Genomic DNA, 17,477 nt, shown 5'->3' on the forward strand with positions numbered 1-17,477 from the left:
ACAACATTATTTGTTTCCTCTCGTCAGTAACTCATCTTCTAATTAAAAGTGACACCCTATCTTTCACATTGCATCCAGTGTCTGACCATCAAGCTTCAGTGTCACCATTTCTCTCATCCGCTGCTCTCCCCACCATAGTTTTCATCACCATCATTTCCTGAAATGCTTCAGGGTGTACGCTCATGCATTATGGAAGCTTTAAATAGAAAATTCTTGGAAGAACATCTGTGTCTCGCTGTGCCTTTTAGGTAATCACAACAGCAAGGAGGTGTACAGTACTGACAGTAGTATATTTGCTTCTAAATACTTGAGGGGCAGTATGTTAAAATGATACTATTACAGTCATATTGTTTTTTTAACCTTGAAGAAGTAATCACAAAAATTTTAAAAATGAATACTAGTAAAGTTACTTTTGGAGTTGCAGCTGCTTCTCTGTTATGTTTTCTACACACTGCTGTAATGGATGCACTAAAGAAAAATAAGGTTCTGTTACAAATTCGGCTTTTTTAAAATTTTTATTTAAGTGTAGATGTCCATATACTGCTATATGGTGCAGGAACTTCTCTCATTGCTGGAAGACTAAATATCAAGCCACAGATATGGGAAAACATCTGCAGCACTGAGGGTCCCAATGAGCACCTCCATCATCTCTAAATGGATGGTTTGGTACCACCAGGACTCTTTCTGGAGCTGGGCGACTGGGAAAATCTATGTGATTGAGGAAGAAGGGCCTTAGTCAAAGAGGTGACCAAGGACCTGATGGTCACTCTGAGAGCAGAGAACCGTCCAGAAGGATCTCTGCAGCAGTCAACCATTCAGGCCTTTATGGTAGAGTGGCCAGACAGACGTCACTCCTCAATAAAAGGCACATGACACCCCTGCTGTAGTTTTGCAAAAGATGAAACTACAGATCATGAGAAACAAAATTCTCTAGTCTGATGAAACTTGATGGAAGATTGAACTCTTTGGCCTGAATGCCAAGCATCATGACTGCAAGAAACCAGGGACCACTCATCACCTGGCCCGTACCATACCTTTACCAACAGTGAAGCACAGAGGTGGAAACATCATGCTGTGGGGATTTTTTTCGGCAGCAAGAACTCGAAGACTATCCTGGGTTAAGGGAAACTGCTGAATGCAGCAATGTACAGAGACCTCCTTGGAGATAAGAGGTGTTAAGAAATAAATTAAACTGGGATTCTGGTTAAAAAGGGGGTGGTATGAACCTAAAGGTAGGACAGCTCACAGCCCGGCGTAAACGCGAGGTGCTGTCTAAGAGCTTTTATTTGTTTGATTTATTTGTTGTGGATAGAAGTAATTATGCCAGAATAATAGAGGCAAAGGTTCATCTTCTAACAGCACAATAACCCTAAGCACACAGCCAGGATAAGAAAGGAGTGGCTTTGGGTCCACTCTGTGAATGTACTTGAGTGGGCCAGCCAGAGTCCAGACTTGAACCTGATTGAACAACTCTGGAGAGATCTTAAAATACCTGTGCATCAATGCTTCCCATCCAATCTGATGGAGCTCGAGAGGTTCTGCAAAGAAAAATAGGTGTTTCTAGCTTGTAACTTAATACTTAAAAAGACTTGAGGCTGTAATTGCTGCCAAAGATTTTTCAACAAAGTATTGAGCAAAGGCTGTGAACAAACTTTTTCACTTTGTCATTTTGGGGTATTGTGTGTAGAATTTACAGGTGAAAACGTATTTTGTTAACAAGCTGTAACATGACATAATGTGAAACAAGTGAAGTGCTGTGAATACTTTCCAGATGCACCGTAGAGGGCAAAAATAGGTGAGTAAAGAAGAAATGCTCAGTGCATTGTGGGAAAATAAATAGGCAGAGGGCTCAAATTCTCAAGCATTTAAAAGATATTTAATATATTTTATTTAAATGCACTGTGCATTTTTTTCCTATCACATTTGTCGCAAAAATCAGTGCAGGCAGTGGATTTTATTCATGGGTTTCAATTCACTTCTTTGTAATAGTTAATTCAATTCACTCCTTCCATGACCCATGCTGTGATAGAGCAGAAGGCCAATTTGACTGGCCCGCCTACTCCTGCACGAAGGACTGAAGATCATTCTTTCACATTTGTGTTATGAGATCCGGTCACCAACAGCGCAGCCTTGAAACTGCAGAGATGCTACGTGAAAGCACATTGGGCAACTGTCTCTCAAGAGATCATAATGACCAGCATAGTAGACTCAAGGTCTGCTGCAATGCACTTACATTATTGTTATGTTACAGGGGCTCTTTGTAGCCACACATTTCCTCTGGGACCATTTTTTTGTGAGTGACCCCGAGCTGCAGTTTGGTTATTGTTGAGGACTGACTTAATTTCCCTAAGGAGAACAACATATTAGTCAGAGGATTGATCGCTTAATTTCATGTCTTCGTCGGATGCCTGTTGGGTGTCTAAAGGTTTCTTAATTTTTATTAAGACTGTTCTTTGTAGTTAAGAAAAAAATAGAAAGAACATGAATGAAACAAATGAGAGACATGTTTCAAATGAAGGAAGGAAGTCCAAAATTAAAAGTAATGACAAACAGTTATTTTTTTTATCTGAAACGAGGAGCCTATGCTATAGTGTAACTCTGGTAAACGATGTTGCACAAACACTGCACTGAACTGAAAGACTTTAGACATTTGAAAAAAAAAAGATGACAAGTTGAACTGAAAAAAGAAAGAGCTACATTTGGCGTCAACACGATATTGCAACTAGTTAAAGAAATTGCATTATGGAATCATTTGCTCCATTGCGTCTTCTCTGTCTCCTTCCAGGCTATCTGCAGAGTCTGGTCTAATTATCTGTTCTGATGTACCTGACCCTGCCATGTCATGTTGGTGGAGGCAGCATGCGGTTAAATTAACCTTAGCCGTAAGAGTGAGAGAGTGATGTCTTTTCATGCTGGTGGTTCCATTAGCTCTGTATCTGATATGATATTAATTATCCGTGGGGTTTGAACTGTGATTACAATTTGATTTGCGACTCAGCTTGCTCATTCTGTAGTTGAAATGCAACACAGGCTTTGTAACACACTGAGTCGTTACACTGGCAACTATTTGCTCAAAAAATATCTCAGTGGGCTCCCATGACTTTCAATAATTCAGAAACTTTTACAGTTTATACTAATATCTACTTTCATTTCTTGCATACAGAAAGTGGATTAATACTCAGAATATGTCAAATTAATGACTTTTTTTTGTGCATGTTACAATTCGTTTTTCCTCCAAGAATTTTCCACTGGTTATATATTTAGTCTTCATATTTTCTCTACTGTATTTAGAGTCACTGTGAAAACATTTCTTTGAATTTCTACAGATTTTGAAAAGGTTCTTCCACAAAATGCCTTTCTTCTATTTTTTTCTTTTTTAAATTCCAACTTAAAAAGATGTTTAAGTTGGAAGAAGATTGCACAGCATGCAACTGGCCCAGATGACTTTATAGAGTTTAAACTTGCTGAAGTGCTGAAGAAGCAGCTGTATGGCAAATTATGCAGTGAAACCTGCTAAAGAGAAGATGTGTGTCTCATGTGTGTATGTTTAGGACTAAAAACAGGTGTAGAAATCACCTTTCTCTGATTTGTCCCTCTGTTAGCACACAAACGGCTCCATCTACAATTACATAGAAGGAGCTCTTTATATGCAACATTTTTGTTGAGTGACTTTTGTGAATGTATTTGAACGCTTTTGTTTTTGATGGTAGATTTTGGTTGCTGTTGCTTGAACAGCTGCACCTATTGCCCAAAGTGCTCCAGGTACTCTGCACTTTATTGCATTGCGTGACTTCATGAACACATAAACTGAAACAGCAAACTCTGCATGTTGTGTGCCTCCTTATTTACACAGATAGGATGTGAGTTAAATCAACATATCTTATTTGGGATGGTATGATAAGGTGAAATGTTAGAATCAATATAAAGCTCTATGAGTGATAATACCCCCACTTAGTGTGCCAATATGACTGTAATGCATTTATCACATTGTCATAGCCTGTATTTTTAACTAATAGCCATGTATTGATAACTTGAAACTATGAGTTACTGATGTTTAGGGTATACATTGTCCCACCATCCCATCTCATGGGATGCAACGATATCTTATACTTTTTCCAACTATGTCACCAGGAGGGCTCCCTACATACCTTTCTTTTTCCTGCAACATACAAAACTATTAAAAGAAAAAAAACCTCTTAGAAATAAGAAGAGGGTCAGGAAGAAAGAAAAGTAGACCTGAAACACACCCTCTCCACTCAAAAGCAGACTTCCATTAAGAGAAAAGTGCATCTCTGCCTCTTCAGATTCCATTTGAAAACCTTTTTCTGACCACCTCACTGTTTTATTTCCACGTCTCAATGCATGGACCTCTCGAGAAAGAACTTGTCATGTCTGCCTCTTATAGGCAAAAAAACAAAAAGAAGAAGTCGTGCAACTATAATTTTAAACAAATATATTTTCCTTAAAATGTAATAATCAAATGAATATCTTAAAAAGCAATATATTTTATTTTTATTAGTGTTTTTTATTCCCACACTTGTACTTCTTACGAGGCTTCAGCACATAAAATAACAACATGGAAGGACCCAAACTTGTAAAATTCTCTTTTGAAACTAAAGACAGTGTAGCATAGGAGCCATCTGTACAATTTCCCTTTAGCCTGTCTCTGCCATATGGCAATGCATTGCATCTGTACGTTGCTGACAGGCAGTCAAACAATAGATATTTATACGTGGTGTACATTCAATACTGAATGTACGTGATTATCAGTCTTCATAATTTTAACTGAAGAACTGCAGTGTTACACAAGTCTGACGTGCTTGCATTGTGAGACTTGCTTCTCAGTAATCACAGCAGGACCATCTAGTGGCCAAATTGTGTATTGATATAAGAATCACACAGCTACTGCCAAGCAGTCGATCTGTTTGGTAATGCTCAAAAGAAGTCTCATGGGCACATGGGCTGTGATACACAGCTTGAGGGCTGTGTATCACAAGAAATCAGCAATAGTCTCCAGGCAGTACAATGCTGCTTTTCATTAGAAGATTCAATGCAGGACCAGTCAGCTACTTCTTCTCATAGTTGCATCTGCTGTCACAAAGGATATTGCTCTTCTGTATGCTCTTGTGGAACAAATCTTCAGCAGTTTTCAACCATTAGATTTTTTTTTTTTTATTAAGGTCCCAAAGCTTTAACAAACACCAGTGTCACCAACTGTCCTCCCATTGTCTAGTTTTCCTATGACTAAAATGTTAATTTCATGACCTCAGCTATCTTTTAATATATATTTGACCACTGAGCTCATAGAGTTGGTGGGCTATGTTTTTAAAACTGTTTTATTTGTCTAGCTAAATGACACCTTCATGCAGGGATTTGCAGCCATTTTTACTTGTGACCTATTTAAAATAAGTCACTTTATGATTGTAACCCTTTCTGACAGGTTCGACATATCAGTGAGACATGAGCTTTGTTTTAATAGATTCATAATATGTTTCATAATAATCACCTTTCCTAACAAACTAGATAGAAAAGAAAGACAAAAAGAATTTGTGTCACAGAGCCATTTATTGTCTTTACTGTTCTCTTTGTGTTCTTGTGACTGTTAAAACATTTATTTTCTATGTTGACACAGGCAACAGTTGTCCAGTCTTCTGTTGTCGTTTAGGTGAGTGGGTACAAATTGTAGCCTCAGTTTTCCTCTTAGCTGACTGGAGTGGTACCTAGTGTGGTCTTCTGCTGCTATAGCCCCTCTGCTGTTGTACCTGCAGAAGTACTCTTCTGCATACTTTAGTTGTATCAAGTGGTTGTTCAGTTTACTGATGCTTTCCTTTCACCCTGAAGCAATTGGGTATTGGTATAACAGCACATTTTCACCCAGAGAACTGCTGCAAACTGGATGTATTCTTTAATTTGGACAGTTCTCTTTCAACCCTAGACATGGTTGTGTGGAAAAATCCCAGTAGTTCAGCAGTTTCTTAGACCAGCCAAGCTGGCACCAACAACCATGTCACGTTTCAAGTCTCTTAAATCGCTTTTCTTCCCCATTCTGATGCCCGGTTTGAACTTCGCCAGGTTGGCTTGACCATGTCTACATGCCTAAATTCATTAAGTGTGATTGGCTGATTAGATATTTATAACAGGAGTGGGGAACTCCAGGCCTCGAGGGCTGGTGTCCTGCAAGTTTTAGATGATTTAAATGACTAAATTACCTCCTCAATATGTCTTAAAGTTCTCCAGAGGCCTGGTAATTAACTAATTATTTGATTCAGGTGTGTTGACCGAGGGTGATATCTAAAACCTGCAGGACACCGGCCCTTGAGCCCTGGAGTTCCCCACCCCTGATTTTAAGCAGTTCACTCATTTTAATTCTAGCTCTCTGACTGGACACTCCCCCAATGTCAGATAGGGTCATGCAGTTGGATGGATGGCATTAGAAAGCACCACGCTGTTTGATTCATAAAAACTCCACAGACAGTATCATTTAATGATTTATTGACATTTACTTTTTTCCACCATGGTTTCTCTTGATACCAGTAGTACTTACCATAAAGTTTCTTTTTCATTTAAATTACATTTATAATGTTTTACTCACATACACATTTATTGTTTAATTTTCTTATTGCAATAAACAAGAGTAGCCAGAATGAGTCAGGTATTGCTACAATTCGCCATACAAACTCTTTGTCCCTCTAATAATGAAATTCAAAAATAAATTTATTGGCAAGACAAAATTACACCATAGCCTCTCCATCTCTCTCTCTCTGCTCTGAGAAAGACTGAGGGCAGAATAAGGCTAAGGCTAGTAGCCTAAACACAGCTAACATGAAATACCTGCCCAGAAAATAGGAATACCATTTATTTCCCACATGTGAATGATGAAAATGACTCTCTGGTATTTACCACTTTATGAACATATCAAGGACAATATGAACATGTGGTGCTACTTGACTGACCTACCAGGGACATCTTTGCAGTACTTTGATAAGGCTCGGTTATTGGTCAACTCTGTGACTTGAATCCAGAACGACTGATGAATCTCACCGTACCAAACACACGCAGGTTTTTGTCCCCATAGTTGTGTTAGGCCACTTTATAGATCCAGGCTGCCTCTGTCTCTGATTGGTGGGGAGTGGGGAGAGAGCAGGTCCCAACACACACTAGAATACTTATAGTACACACACCAACAGGAAGAAAAGAAGGATCCTGGAATAGCATTTCACTCACAAAATGAACTTGAAGATTACGTTCAGCAACAAAAAGAGCACAATGGTGGAAGCCGACACAGAGCCAGCTTCTCTTTTTAAGTAATGGCATTGATAATGTTCCTCTAGATTTTCACTTAGACATATTTCTCACACACAGAAAAAAACCCCCAAAAACAACAACATAATGCAATTCGTTAAGTCCAAATAAAACAAAAACCCGTTGAACAGATCTAGCTTTAATCCCTTGATACCTGGTGTTGTACCCTGTTCCCCAAGCAGAGATTACCATAGTAAAAAGGCCCTTTAATATGAAGGGTCAGTCCCTATCTCTAGCTACACCTCTGTCTCTCCGTCACCACCTCAATCCCCTCAAGAAGTTGCACTCCTCATGGAAGAACAGAAAAGTCAGTCAGCTGGCGTGCTCCCACTTTACACATGACTCCAGACAATATGTCACAACATGTCACAATGATAACAAGTCACTCTGATAAAAATTGCTCATTGCATTGCAATATTCAGACAAAGGTAAGACATTAGAGCTCATTGCTTCTCAATGAAAGGGCACAGTGTACATCTCGTTCAGAAAAGGGTGTTAGTTTCAAGCTGTCAGGCAAGATAAGTCTGCTGCTGCTGCTTAGCTAGTGTTTGTGGCTCCCCACTGAGTCAATTGATCTGCCTGTTTATATCATTCTGGCTGAGTCCCTTATATAATTCACTCTCTGATAATTTCACCCTTTTCCTTGTTTCCCTTGATGACGTTAATAACATTTCCTACCTACAAAAATATTTTTTTTATCATGTTTTCTATTTTGCTCTTTTTTTTTTAAATGTGTGATATAAATGTAAACCAACAGTCCAAACCAAACAAGAAAAACAAAGTGCTCACCAGTCTTTGTAAAAGAAAACAAATCATGGTGTGTTTCATGGCTTTCAGTTGTAAGACAGGAAGTATCAATAGATGCCTTGGGCTGGACGTCTCGGCTCCCGCTCCGGGCGGCTTCTCTGGGCTTCTGGCTTGGTTGTCGCTTCAGCTCAAGATCATTTGTCAAAGAATGTATTTGGCTTTCAACTTCCTCTATTTAATTTGTTGCCTTTCAGCATCATGGTTGCCAGTGTTGATGTGTCTCCCACATATGAACTCATATGAACCTTTGGATAATAGGGAGTTGAGGAGAAGGATAGTGCAGAAATGGGAGAGGTCAACAGAGTGATGCAGAATGCTGTGTAGCATCCTGCTGTGAGGTGGCATGCAGAAAAAAATTCGGACAAAGGGTCGTACGCAAGTCATACTTGGCCACCTACACAGTCGGCCTGCGAACGAAGACCAGCAAGATGTGAGGATGATGATTGGCTTTGAAATAATCCAAGCTGAAGCATAACACCTATCCTCTTTTTCTCTCTCTCAAGTACTTTATTTCAAACTGCTGTTCGTAAAACTGCAGAATTCTTTCCATAAAATGCAATCAAAGCTAAAGATGGTGATCGAGTGTTTAAACCCGGCAGTACAACTATGTATTAATGTGTGATTTCTGCTGCTTCTTTCGTCTCCTCTCCCCTTTGGTGAGCCTATTCTCTGACTGTTATGGAGGTTGGCAGATGTGCCCTGTAGCAATTTTTGTTGGTACAATCTATTTTAAAACACATATTTGTCCAGGCCTGTGTATGTCTGCAAGTTGCCTGTGGTGAATCCATCCAGTGACCCGTGCCAGCCTTCCTCTCACCTCACCCTCTCAGGAAATGACAGCAAAGAACAATCCCCCACAGTCACTTTTCTGCTCCACTCATCCCCCCAACCATCAGACATGTTCGGATGTGGCTACCACCTGCCTGTCAGCCAAAGTCATGTTGTATCTAGCGGAGACCTAATGTCACAAATTGGAGAGCTGCTGACCTCCGGCACGGAGCAGGACATGTACAGTGCCGCTGAAGCCTGTACAGCTACATGTGGCGCACACAGCAAAGACTGATGGAAGCAGCTACCCTACTGACATAACATTATTGTCTTTGTTTTTGAGGTGCATAGGATGAGAAGAACACATTTAGCCATGATGACAGGTGGAAAAAACAACCTGTCCCGGAATAATTATGTAACACTACATGTGGTTGAACGTTTCTAGAAAGGTCTGCATGTGTTTCTTCTGTAGCTATTGAGGTGGCCACGAGAGGGCCACAGTGCAAGGGAGGGACCAGGAGGTGAGAAATGTACAAGGGAGTTTGATGCATAATGACTATCCCTCTCTGATAATTCCATCTGCAGATCACTCAAAAAGTCTTTTGAAATGGAGGAAGAGTGAATGGAGAGTTTCAGGTAAAGGGAAAAATAGAGACATATGCTTGTACTCCTTTCCACTGTTCCCTTGCTATTCTCTCAGTCAGATATTTATATTATCAGATTTTTTCCCCCCTTATCAATTGCTGTTAGTTGATCATGTTTGTAGCTTCACAGTGTGCTTTTGGAGTGGATGTTCCTGACTGGCTGAAGTCAGATGGTTATGTGTCAGTAAGGAGAGAAGAGGATTGGCCCGTGGGTGGTGCGGATGGGCCCCGGGGCAGGTCTCAGGATTGCGTGACTGAGAGGCGGGCCTTGCAAGATGTGATGAGGTGGATGGTGTGCGGGAGCAGCCGCGCGGAGAGCCAGTGGGTTTGAGGACGCTGCGGCGGCCATTGCTGCCGCAACCGCCAAGGGTTGGGCAACAGCCCGGCACCCAAAGCTTTGGTGAGATCCTTGGAGAAGGTCAAAGAAGACTAAAAACAGAATAAAAAACAGTACAAGACAAGAGAGAAAGGAGAGAGAGACAGAGAGGGTAACAATGATTAGTTTCAGAAGGTCAAAACATGTAAGTGAAACAAACACCGTTCACTTCAGACTCTTTGGAACTGTTGTAATTCAGAAAGTTCAGTTAGGTTGAGGTAGGAGGTTGAGGACAGAACACCTGATGGGCTTTTGTGGAGATCAAACCAACTCCAACGCTTCACAACCTTAAATATCACTGGCTATCTGATCTCTGGAGTTCAGGTGTGCTTTGTCATAGGAGCTAAAAACCAGCAGTAAAATGTTACCGTTAGATCGGCTCCCCTGTGCTTCTTGTGTCGGCTGAGGAGAGGGTTAGGCTTGCCCGCCATGCCATCCCGGTGCCTTCGACTTGATATGTGCTAAAAATAAAGATCACAGCAAACTGCATTACTTTTCCTATTGCCTTACACCATGGACACTAACTGGAGAAAACATAATGAAAAATACAGCTATGTAATTACACAGTTGTTTAATTAAACATTAATAAAACAACATAATTTAAAATTTAGAATATTGACCACTGAATTGATCTTGTGCTTTAAAAATCTAAATCTAAATGGCAGTCTAATCTTTAGATTTTAGGTACAGAAATACATCCACTGCTACCTTACCTGTTTTAGTTGCAGTTCAGAGTTGACCCGCACGTTGCAGATCTCACAGTGGAAGGTTCGTTCCTGAGTGTTGGGGTCCACCGGCCCCCCTCCCTGTTCTCCACTGGGCTTGGGGCCCAGGCGAGGATATGCCTTTATAGGGCCCAGCCCGCTCCGTGCCTCCAGGATAGTTTTGTGTTTCGTACCTGCACAGAAAGAAATACACTTTTACCTAAGTAAAACACAGTTCAGCAATGTCACCAGCCCAGGTGAATCTACACATTTAAAAGCGAATATAATAAAATGAAATAATACGGTGCCAGCGATGACATGTTAATTAGTCATACTGCTTCCACCTGTCTGAAGTAAAATGAGACTGGACAGAATTTTTTCTGTAGTTAAAATTGTTGCCGCAGAACAAAGACAGTGAAAAACGTCACATCATGGCAGAAAAAAACAACCAAACTACAATCCACTGGCTTGAATAACCACATAGCACAGCACAACAGAAAGAATGAATTCTGCCTGAAGTTGTATAGCAAAGCTTTCACCACAGGAGGGCAGCAGTCACCCATCTGTGCAGTTAGTGATCTGGAAGGTCAACTCAAAGCCTTTCTAATAATAACCTAATAATATAAGTGATTCATGATGTTTGACTCAGTGGAGTGCTTAGGATAAGGCCAAAGAGTGTGTACTGTACAATATTATAACCATTATCCATAATCCACATCTGGCATTATCAATGAAAATGTGAATCACTGAGCCTTTAATATCACATTAAAAAAAAACTGACAATAAATGTCAGTGTTTGGAAATTTAGGAGCACATTTTTATGAGATGCAGGCTTGGTCTGGTCTTTAAATGGCTCTTCAATCAGACATTTGCTATGCTGTAAGAGCATGGCACCCTGCTTTTTACCGTTTGAAGAGATCAGTATTATTCCAAACATTAACACTGCTGAGTAAAGAAACAGGGCAGGCTACATAGCAGATTGTAGCACTAGACATATATTACTGTAACTCCTAGAGCCGTTTCTCGGAAATGAAGCCATTTGACATAAAAACAGATTAGCCCCGTTAGATGTCTGATCGACAGAGCCCATTTGGCATGACGTTATCTACTCAGTCATGAGTCAAAAAATGAAAATAAATAAATAAATAAAAAGCAAATTTCCTATTTACAATATTTTCTTTATTTGGACAAGTCCTTGACTAGCTGCAGCTGCAAAAAGGACACCATAGAGGAATATGTTTTTGCATACTGCATATTATTAAGTGTGTGCTAAAATAGTCTCTCATTAAATAATCACACATTTTGTACTTGGATGAAACCTCCCACTCCATTTTACTGCAATGCTCCTCTACACTGAAAAAACAGCATTCCACTGTCTTTGGCTCTGACTTTGAAATACTAATTTGCCCCACTCCCTAAAATCCCTTTGAACAGTGTTAAGGTTACAGAAGTTGGACAAGTCATCAGGGTGGGGTGGATGTGGGGAGCGCGGAGGCTGTGGGCTTCAGTGTGGAGAAAGGTTTGCTTGTGGCCAAAAATGTGCTCTTGGGTGCCTGTTTTCGCTTTTGTTCTATTTTGGTCTGGCAATGGCTGGCCCAGTGGATTTTTTTTTTTTTTTTTTTTTTGTCTTTGCAAAGTTGACTCAGGGTGTAAACCAAACAAAAGGGGACAACATTTGTAAACACAAAAGCACACAACAGTACTGAAATTAAACTGTTGCATGAACGTTACATGAAGTAACATGACTTACAAATCTTTATTCCTGTTTTTCTGGTCTTGGGCAGTTCATGGTGTGCCACGCATACTGTTCATGTCTGGGTGTCTGTGTGACATATGCTTCCATTTTTGAACCCTGCTAATACACACAGCTCTGATTTTTAGAATGAGTGAACTTGATTGTTTCCAGATGGCTTTCCTCATGCAGTTTCAGCTATTTCAACTTGTAGTCATTCAGGGTTTGAACTCCGGAGCCCACTGGGTGCCAGCAGGCTTTGACCCAGGATCATGTTTAAGCTGTCTATGATCTTTTTTAAATACTATAAACACAGTAAATGTGCAAATGTTTTCTTGGAGACAGGTACAACACAAAAGTACTGATGTGTTTTTGGGAAATTGATAAACTACCAATCAGAGGGTCAAAAAATATGAATTTCCAAAACCTACAAAGGGTAATATATACATATTAGTGAATGTTATAAATGCAGCATTTATTAGCTGCTTTCATGTCTGACTCAGCTGGCTCAGGCTAAGAGTACTCTAAGCAGAGAGGATACAGTCATACTGTTGTGGGAGTCAGTCCTTTATAAGGTGTATTAGAGGCCTCTGTCTGTGGTGAAGTTGAAGTGTACTTCATGCATGTGCATGTGCATATACTATACTCCCAAAAGACAGATAGGAAGGCCAGCACATACATATTGTCCTGTGAGACATGCAGCAGCTATCCAAATACGCAGTGCAGAAAGGATTATAGGATGCACCCAGTTCCTCTGGGTATATGTAACCATGAAAGTGTTGTCGTGTGTTAAAGCCGTCTGACAGAATATTTAAACCCATATTGTGGTGAGTTCACCCACACAATAACCAACATTTCCTTTTATTTTCCCGTTCACGCTGTGGTTTTAACACCTTAAACATCCTCCTTTGCAATTTCTTTTTCTTCTGGATGGCTCCCGGGAATATTTGTCATGCTCTCTGCTCCTAAAATCGAATCTTTCACCGGGGAATATATTTACACTAATTGTGCCAAGTGTAAAATAAGAACGTAGGCTTGACCACAGGCAGGATTCCAGCATTAAAGACTGGACTGACACAGGTGAGGTACAGATGACCCTTGAAAACAAGAAAGGCTTGCGCACAGGGACCAAGCATGTCAATGTTAAAGTGATTCATCTGCTAATTAGTATACTTTTAATGCTCTCTACTAAATTAATGAAACCAAAGAAACTTACCAGTGCCATTTTTTCAGTCTTTAAATACACTAAATGTGGTAAGGTTTGATGAAGCCCAGTGTAAATTTATAACATAAAGTCTTCAAAAATCAACTTTTACATTGTTTTAGACAGAAAACCTTCTGTTTTAATACCTATGAGATGCTATAACAACTCAGTAATGTGTTATTAATCATCATTTTCATTGTTTTTGAATTCCTGGAACTCAGTAGATCCTTTGGGAGTTGTTTAAAAGACAACTCTCATACGCTGTAAAAATATACAAAACTATAGTTGCCAATTTAATTGCAAGTGCACAACAGCCTCAGTGAAATTCAAATTGGGGTTTCAATAAAGTGAGCAATTCCTTCAGTTGATTATCTGGAAAACCAAAAAAAAAAAAAATTGTTTAGAATTGATACTTTTTGTGATTTTTAAATTCTTCTTTAGGAATTCAAAACAACATCTCTGCAAGTGTTTGCATGTGTATTTCTTGGCAAAAGTCCAGGCAGGATGTGATACATTTTGTTTCCATCAAAAACACTGTGGCTTGTGCAAACAGAGAGGAATCCAAGCCAACCGTTAAAGATCTGGGAAAAACTTCATCAGAACAAGAAAGGCACCACAGTTAATTCCAGATGGCTTTATTCCAAGCTAAATTCAGGAAAGCTCAACTATTTCAACATATCATTGCTCGGAGATTACTTACCTTTGTTGTGCGCCTCCAGTTGTGACAAGGAATTCACAGCCACCTTGCACAGTGAGCAGTACAACAGCTTCTTGGCCTTGTCCTCCTCAGTCTCTGGATTGGATGGGCTGTTTGAAGCCGAAATGCCAACGGTTCCTGAAACCGGGGTTCCTGATCCAACCTGCTCTGAGTTGGTGCTGCCGCTCCCGCAGCCTGGGGAAGAGGAGGTCGGGGGACCAGCGGAGGAGTAGGGGTGGGAATGAGAGGGCACACTGATGGCACAGGGGAGTCCATGGGTGGGGTAGGTGGGGTTTGAAGAGGTGGAAGGGGCCCCGGTGCCAGTAGGGGTCCATTTATCCGTGACATAGGCCGTGTTTCATCTAAAAAAACAAAACAAAACAAAGAAAAACAAAACAGACAAACAAAGGAAAAAATAATGAAAGTCACATCCATCCATCAGTCCATCCATCCATTGTCTTCCGCTTGTCCTTACCACGGCTGGAGCCTATCCCAACTTGAAAGTAACATATTAAATGTAAAACTAAATAACTAAATGAAGATGATTACGAAGAACAAAAAGTTCACAAGTCAAACAGCAATAAAAAAACACGGAAACTCTGTGTAACCACATCCCTACCACTCCCAGCTGAATATGGAAACCAAAGTCTGCTCCATAGATTAGAACAACCAACTTAAAGCACATAAGGCACATTTAGAAGTGCTTTTTATTTCCTATACTGCAACCCATAATTGGTCAAAAGAGTTCCTTTTAATTTGAGTAACACATAAAGTAGATCAGAGGAGGAAACCATATGACCCAAATATACGAACGGATGGGCAAGCGTTTAATGTTTCCAAGCTTTTTGAAGTTTTCAAGTCAATTTGTCAGTGATGTGGGCTCATCTTATTGAAATGCTTCCAAGGAAGCAGATAATTGAACCTGAGCATGTTTTGACTTTTCCCCTCTGTCCCACCCCCGTTATTTTTGGCTGGGGTAGAAGTAATAATGGCATTTGCTTTGTCAACGAGCAATACATGCAATCCAAAGAAAATATCTTTAAGTGAGCACTCCTCTCACTTTTTCTTTTCCATGCCCTCTGATTTTCTTTCTAATGCTTCCTCACTGCTGTTCATGGTTACATTTTCTGTATTTACCGCACAACATGTTTATACACAGTATACGTTTCGGACTAGCCACCCACATACCTTTGAGCTTTCGCTATTCACTAAGCACTCAGTGTTGGCTCAAACAAGACATCTAAATTTGGATGGAGTATTCAGAGCTACCCTCATTAGCAGGGACTATAAGGCCTTTCTCCTAACTCCACTTCACAGGATATAGCGCCAAAACCAGGTTTCTATGGATTAGGGTATTAAAGGGATGATATATGATATTTTCTGGGAAGAAAACAAAAATTCACTCTAATTGCTTAACTTCCTTTTATAGATTCTATCATGCATTCACAGAGCATGTGATTTTTTCACATGACAGAGACCATGATATGTTTATCTATTGTTCCACTTTTAGTCTTATGACTTTATATTGTTTGGTATATTCTGGCCTGGCTACTCCATTGCATCATCTCTCATGAAGATGCCATTGTAAGTGCTTTCCATTCCACTACTTTCCAAGATTAGAATTCCCTCTCTTTCCAGATTGGAAGTTTCCAGCTGCAGAGCTGCTGGCTGCACAGAGCATTTCTCAAACAGATGTTCCATTAGAAAGAAGAAGAAAAAAGACTATCTCTAGCTCTATGTGGCATTGAGGACCCCATAAAGCAGTCTTGGATCAAAGTGCTGTTTGAGGTTTATGACTCATAATATGCCCACTTTTTCACAGCACTGACTGAACTTGTTAAGCTGAGTACAGAGCTTGTACCTGTAAGTGCAAAAAGGCAGCATAACAGAAAAACCAAAGTAGTTCTCCGCACTGTTATGAGCTTTGTGTACACTTCGGCACGTGTCTGTGCCTTTTTCAAGGTGCAAAGAAATGCTAAGAAACAAACCCCAAATCCACATCTATAACATTTGGTTTCAGTTAAAATCAAGTAGGAATGGTGTTGGCTGGCCAAATAGTAATGAGGGACTTCATGATCCATGATGGCCTGGAGTTCTGCCACACCAAACCAACATCCAGTCACTATTGCACCTTATACAGCACTACAGTAAATGTGTCATGCACTTTTCCCCTTTAGAACAAGTTCAGCTCAAGGCTAACCCTTTTAGGCTTTTGGGCCAAAACAATCCACTGAAAATCAACCTTTTTCATATAATAATGTTTCTTTTGTAATTTTTACTGACTAAAATTTAAATCATGAAACATTCTCTCAGGGTAGCAATACAAAGCGCTATTTTTTTTTTTTTACCCCAAGATTCCCACTGTCAGTTACTCCATTGTTTAAGAGTACAGCATACTCTCTAATGAAACTTGGCTCTCTATTGGCTAACTGACCATTCTCTCTCTTAGCTGACCTCAAATTACAACAGAAGACAATATTATTCATGGGGAGAGGTCAACAAAAGGATAACTCAATCCAGATGTTTCACACTGTGGCCTAGTATGCCTCTATTGCCTTGATCCACTTCAGGAAATTAAAGCTAGTATGGTATGCAGTCCATGTTGTTTAAGCTGCAGGATTTAATACAGTGTTTCCTTCAATCCCTATCCTTAATCCCTATTCCTGAAGTGTGAACATTTATTTTGTCTGATATAATATTATTTGATACAGCATGATGTTTACACACGACATATAAAGCACATAAACTGTATGTATGTGGCTGTGGCTTGGGAGGTAGTGCAGGTCACCTACTAATCGGAAGGTTGGTGGTCTGTGGTTCGATCCCTGGCACAGTCTCCAGACTGTATCTTTGGGCAAGATACTAACCCCAAGTTGTTCTCTGATGCATCCATCAGAGAACAACTTGCAGAGGAAAAAGTGTTTGTGTGAGTGGGTGAATGAGCCAAGCTGTAAAAAAGCATTTGACTGCTTACTTAGAGTAGAAAAGCATTATATAAGAACCAGTCTATTTACTGAAACAAGAGTTATTGTTGGTATGATTCTATTGTGTGTAGGTGGAAAATTACACAGGGATAGTTTTGCTTTGTTTACTTTAAATGCCAAAAGAAACTAATGTAATATAATCCCCACCCTCCACCCTCCTGGATCCAATGTTCCCCCACCCCCATAAAAAGATGCTTCCAGTATTTAGAGTTATAAGTCATCATCTTACTTGTCAGGCAAAACTTCCAGGAGGTTTACC

The 17,477-nt window shown here is 40.0% G+C and overlaps 1 protein-coding gene across 1 annotated transcript in view; it reads right to left on the bottom strand.

The window, feature by feature from the left end:
• Positions 1-6,475: 6,475 nt before the first annotated feature.
• znf385a (zinc finger protein 385A) overlaps positions 6,476-17,477 on the bottom strand; it is a 53,583-nt gene continuing 42,581 nt past the window's right edge. The window contains 4 exon segments of the mRNA XM_019350168.2: positions 6,476-9,893; positions 9,896-9,950; positions 10,266-10,358; positions 10,611-10,795. Coding sequence (XP_019205713.1) covers positions 9,703-9,893; positions 9,896-9,950; positions 10,266-10,358; positions 10,611-10,795 — 524 coding nt within the window. The 3' untranslated portion in view covers positions 6,476-9,702.

The sequence above is a fragment of the Oreochromis niloticus genome, linkage group LG20 (assembly GCF_001858045.2).
Source record: "Oreochromis niloticus isolate F11D_XX linkage group LG20, O_niloticus_UMD_NMBU, whole genome shotgun sequence".
Taxonomy (NCBI): Eukaryota; Metazoa; Chordata; class Actinopteri; order Cichliformes; family Cichlidae; genus Oreochromis; species Oreochromis niloticus.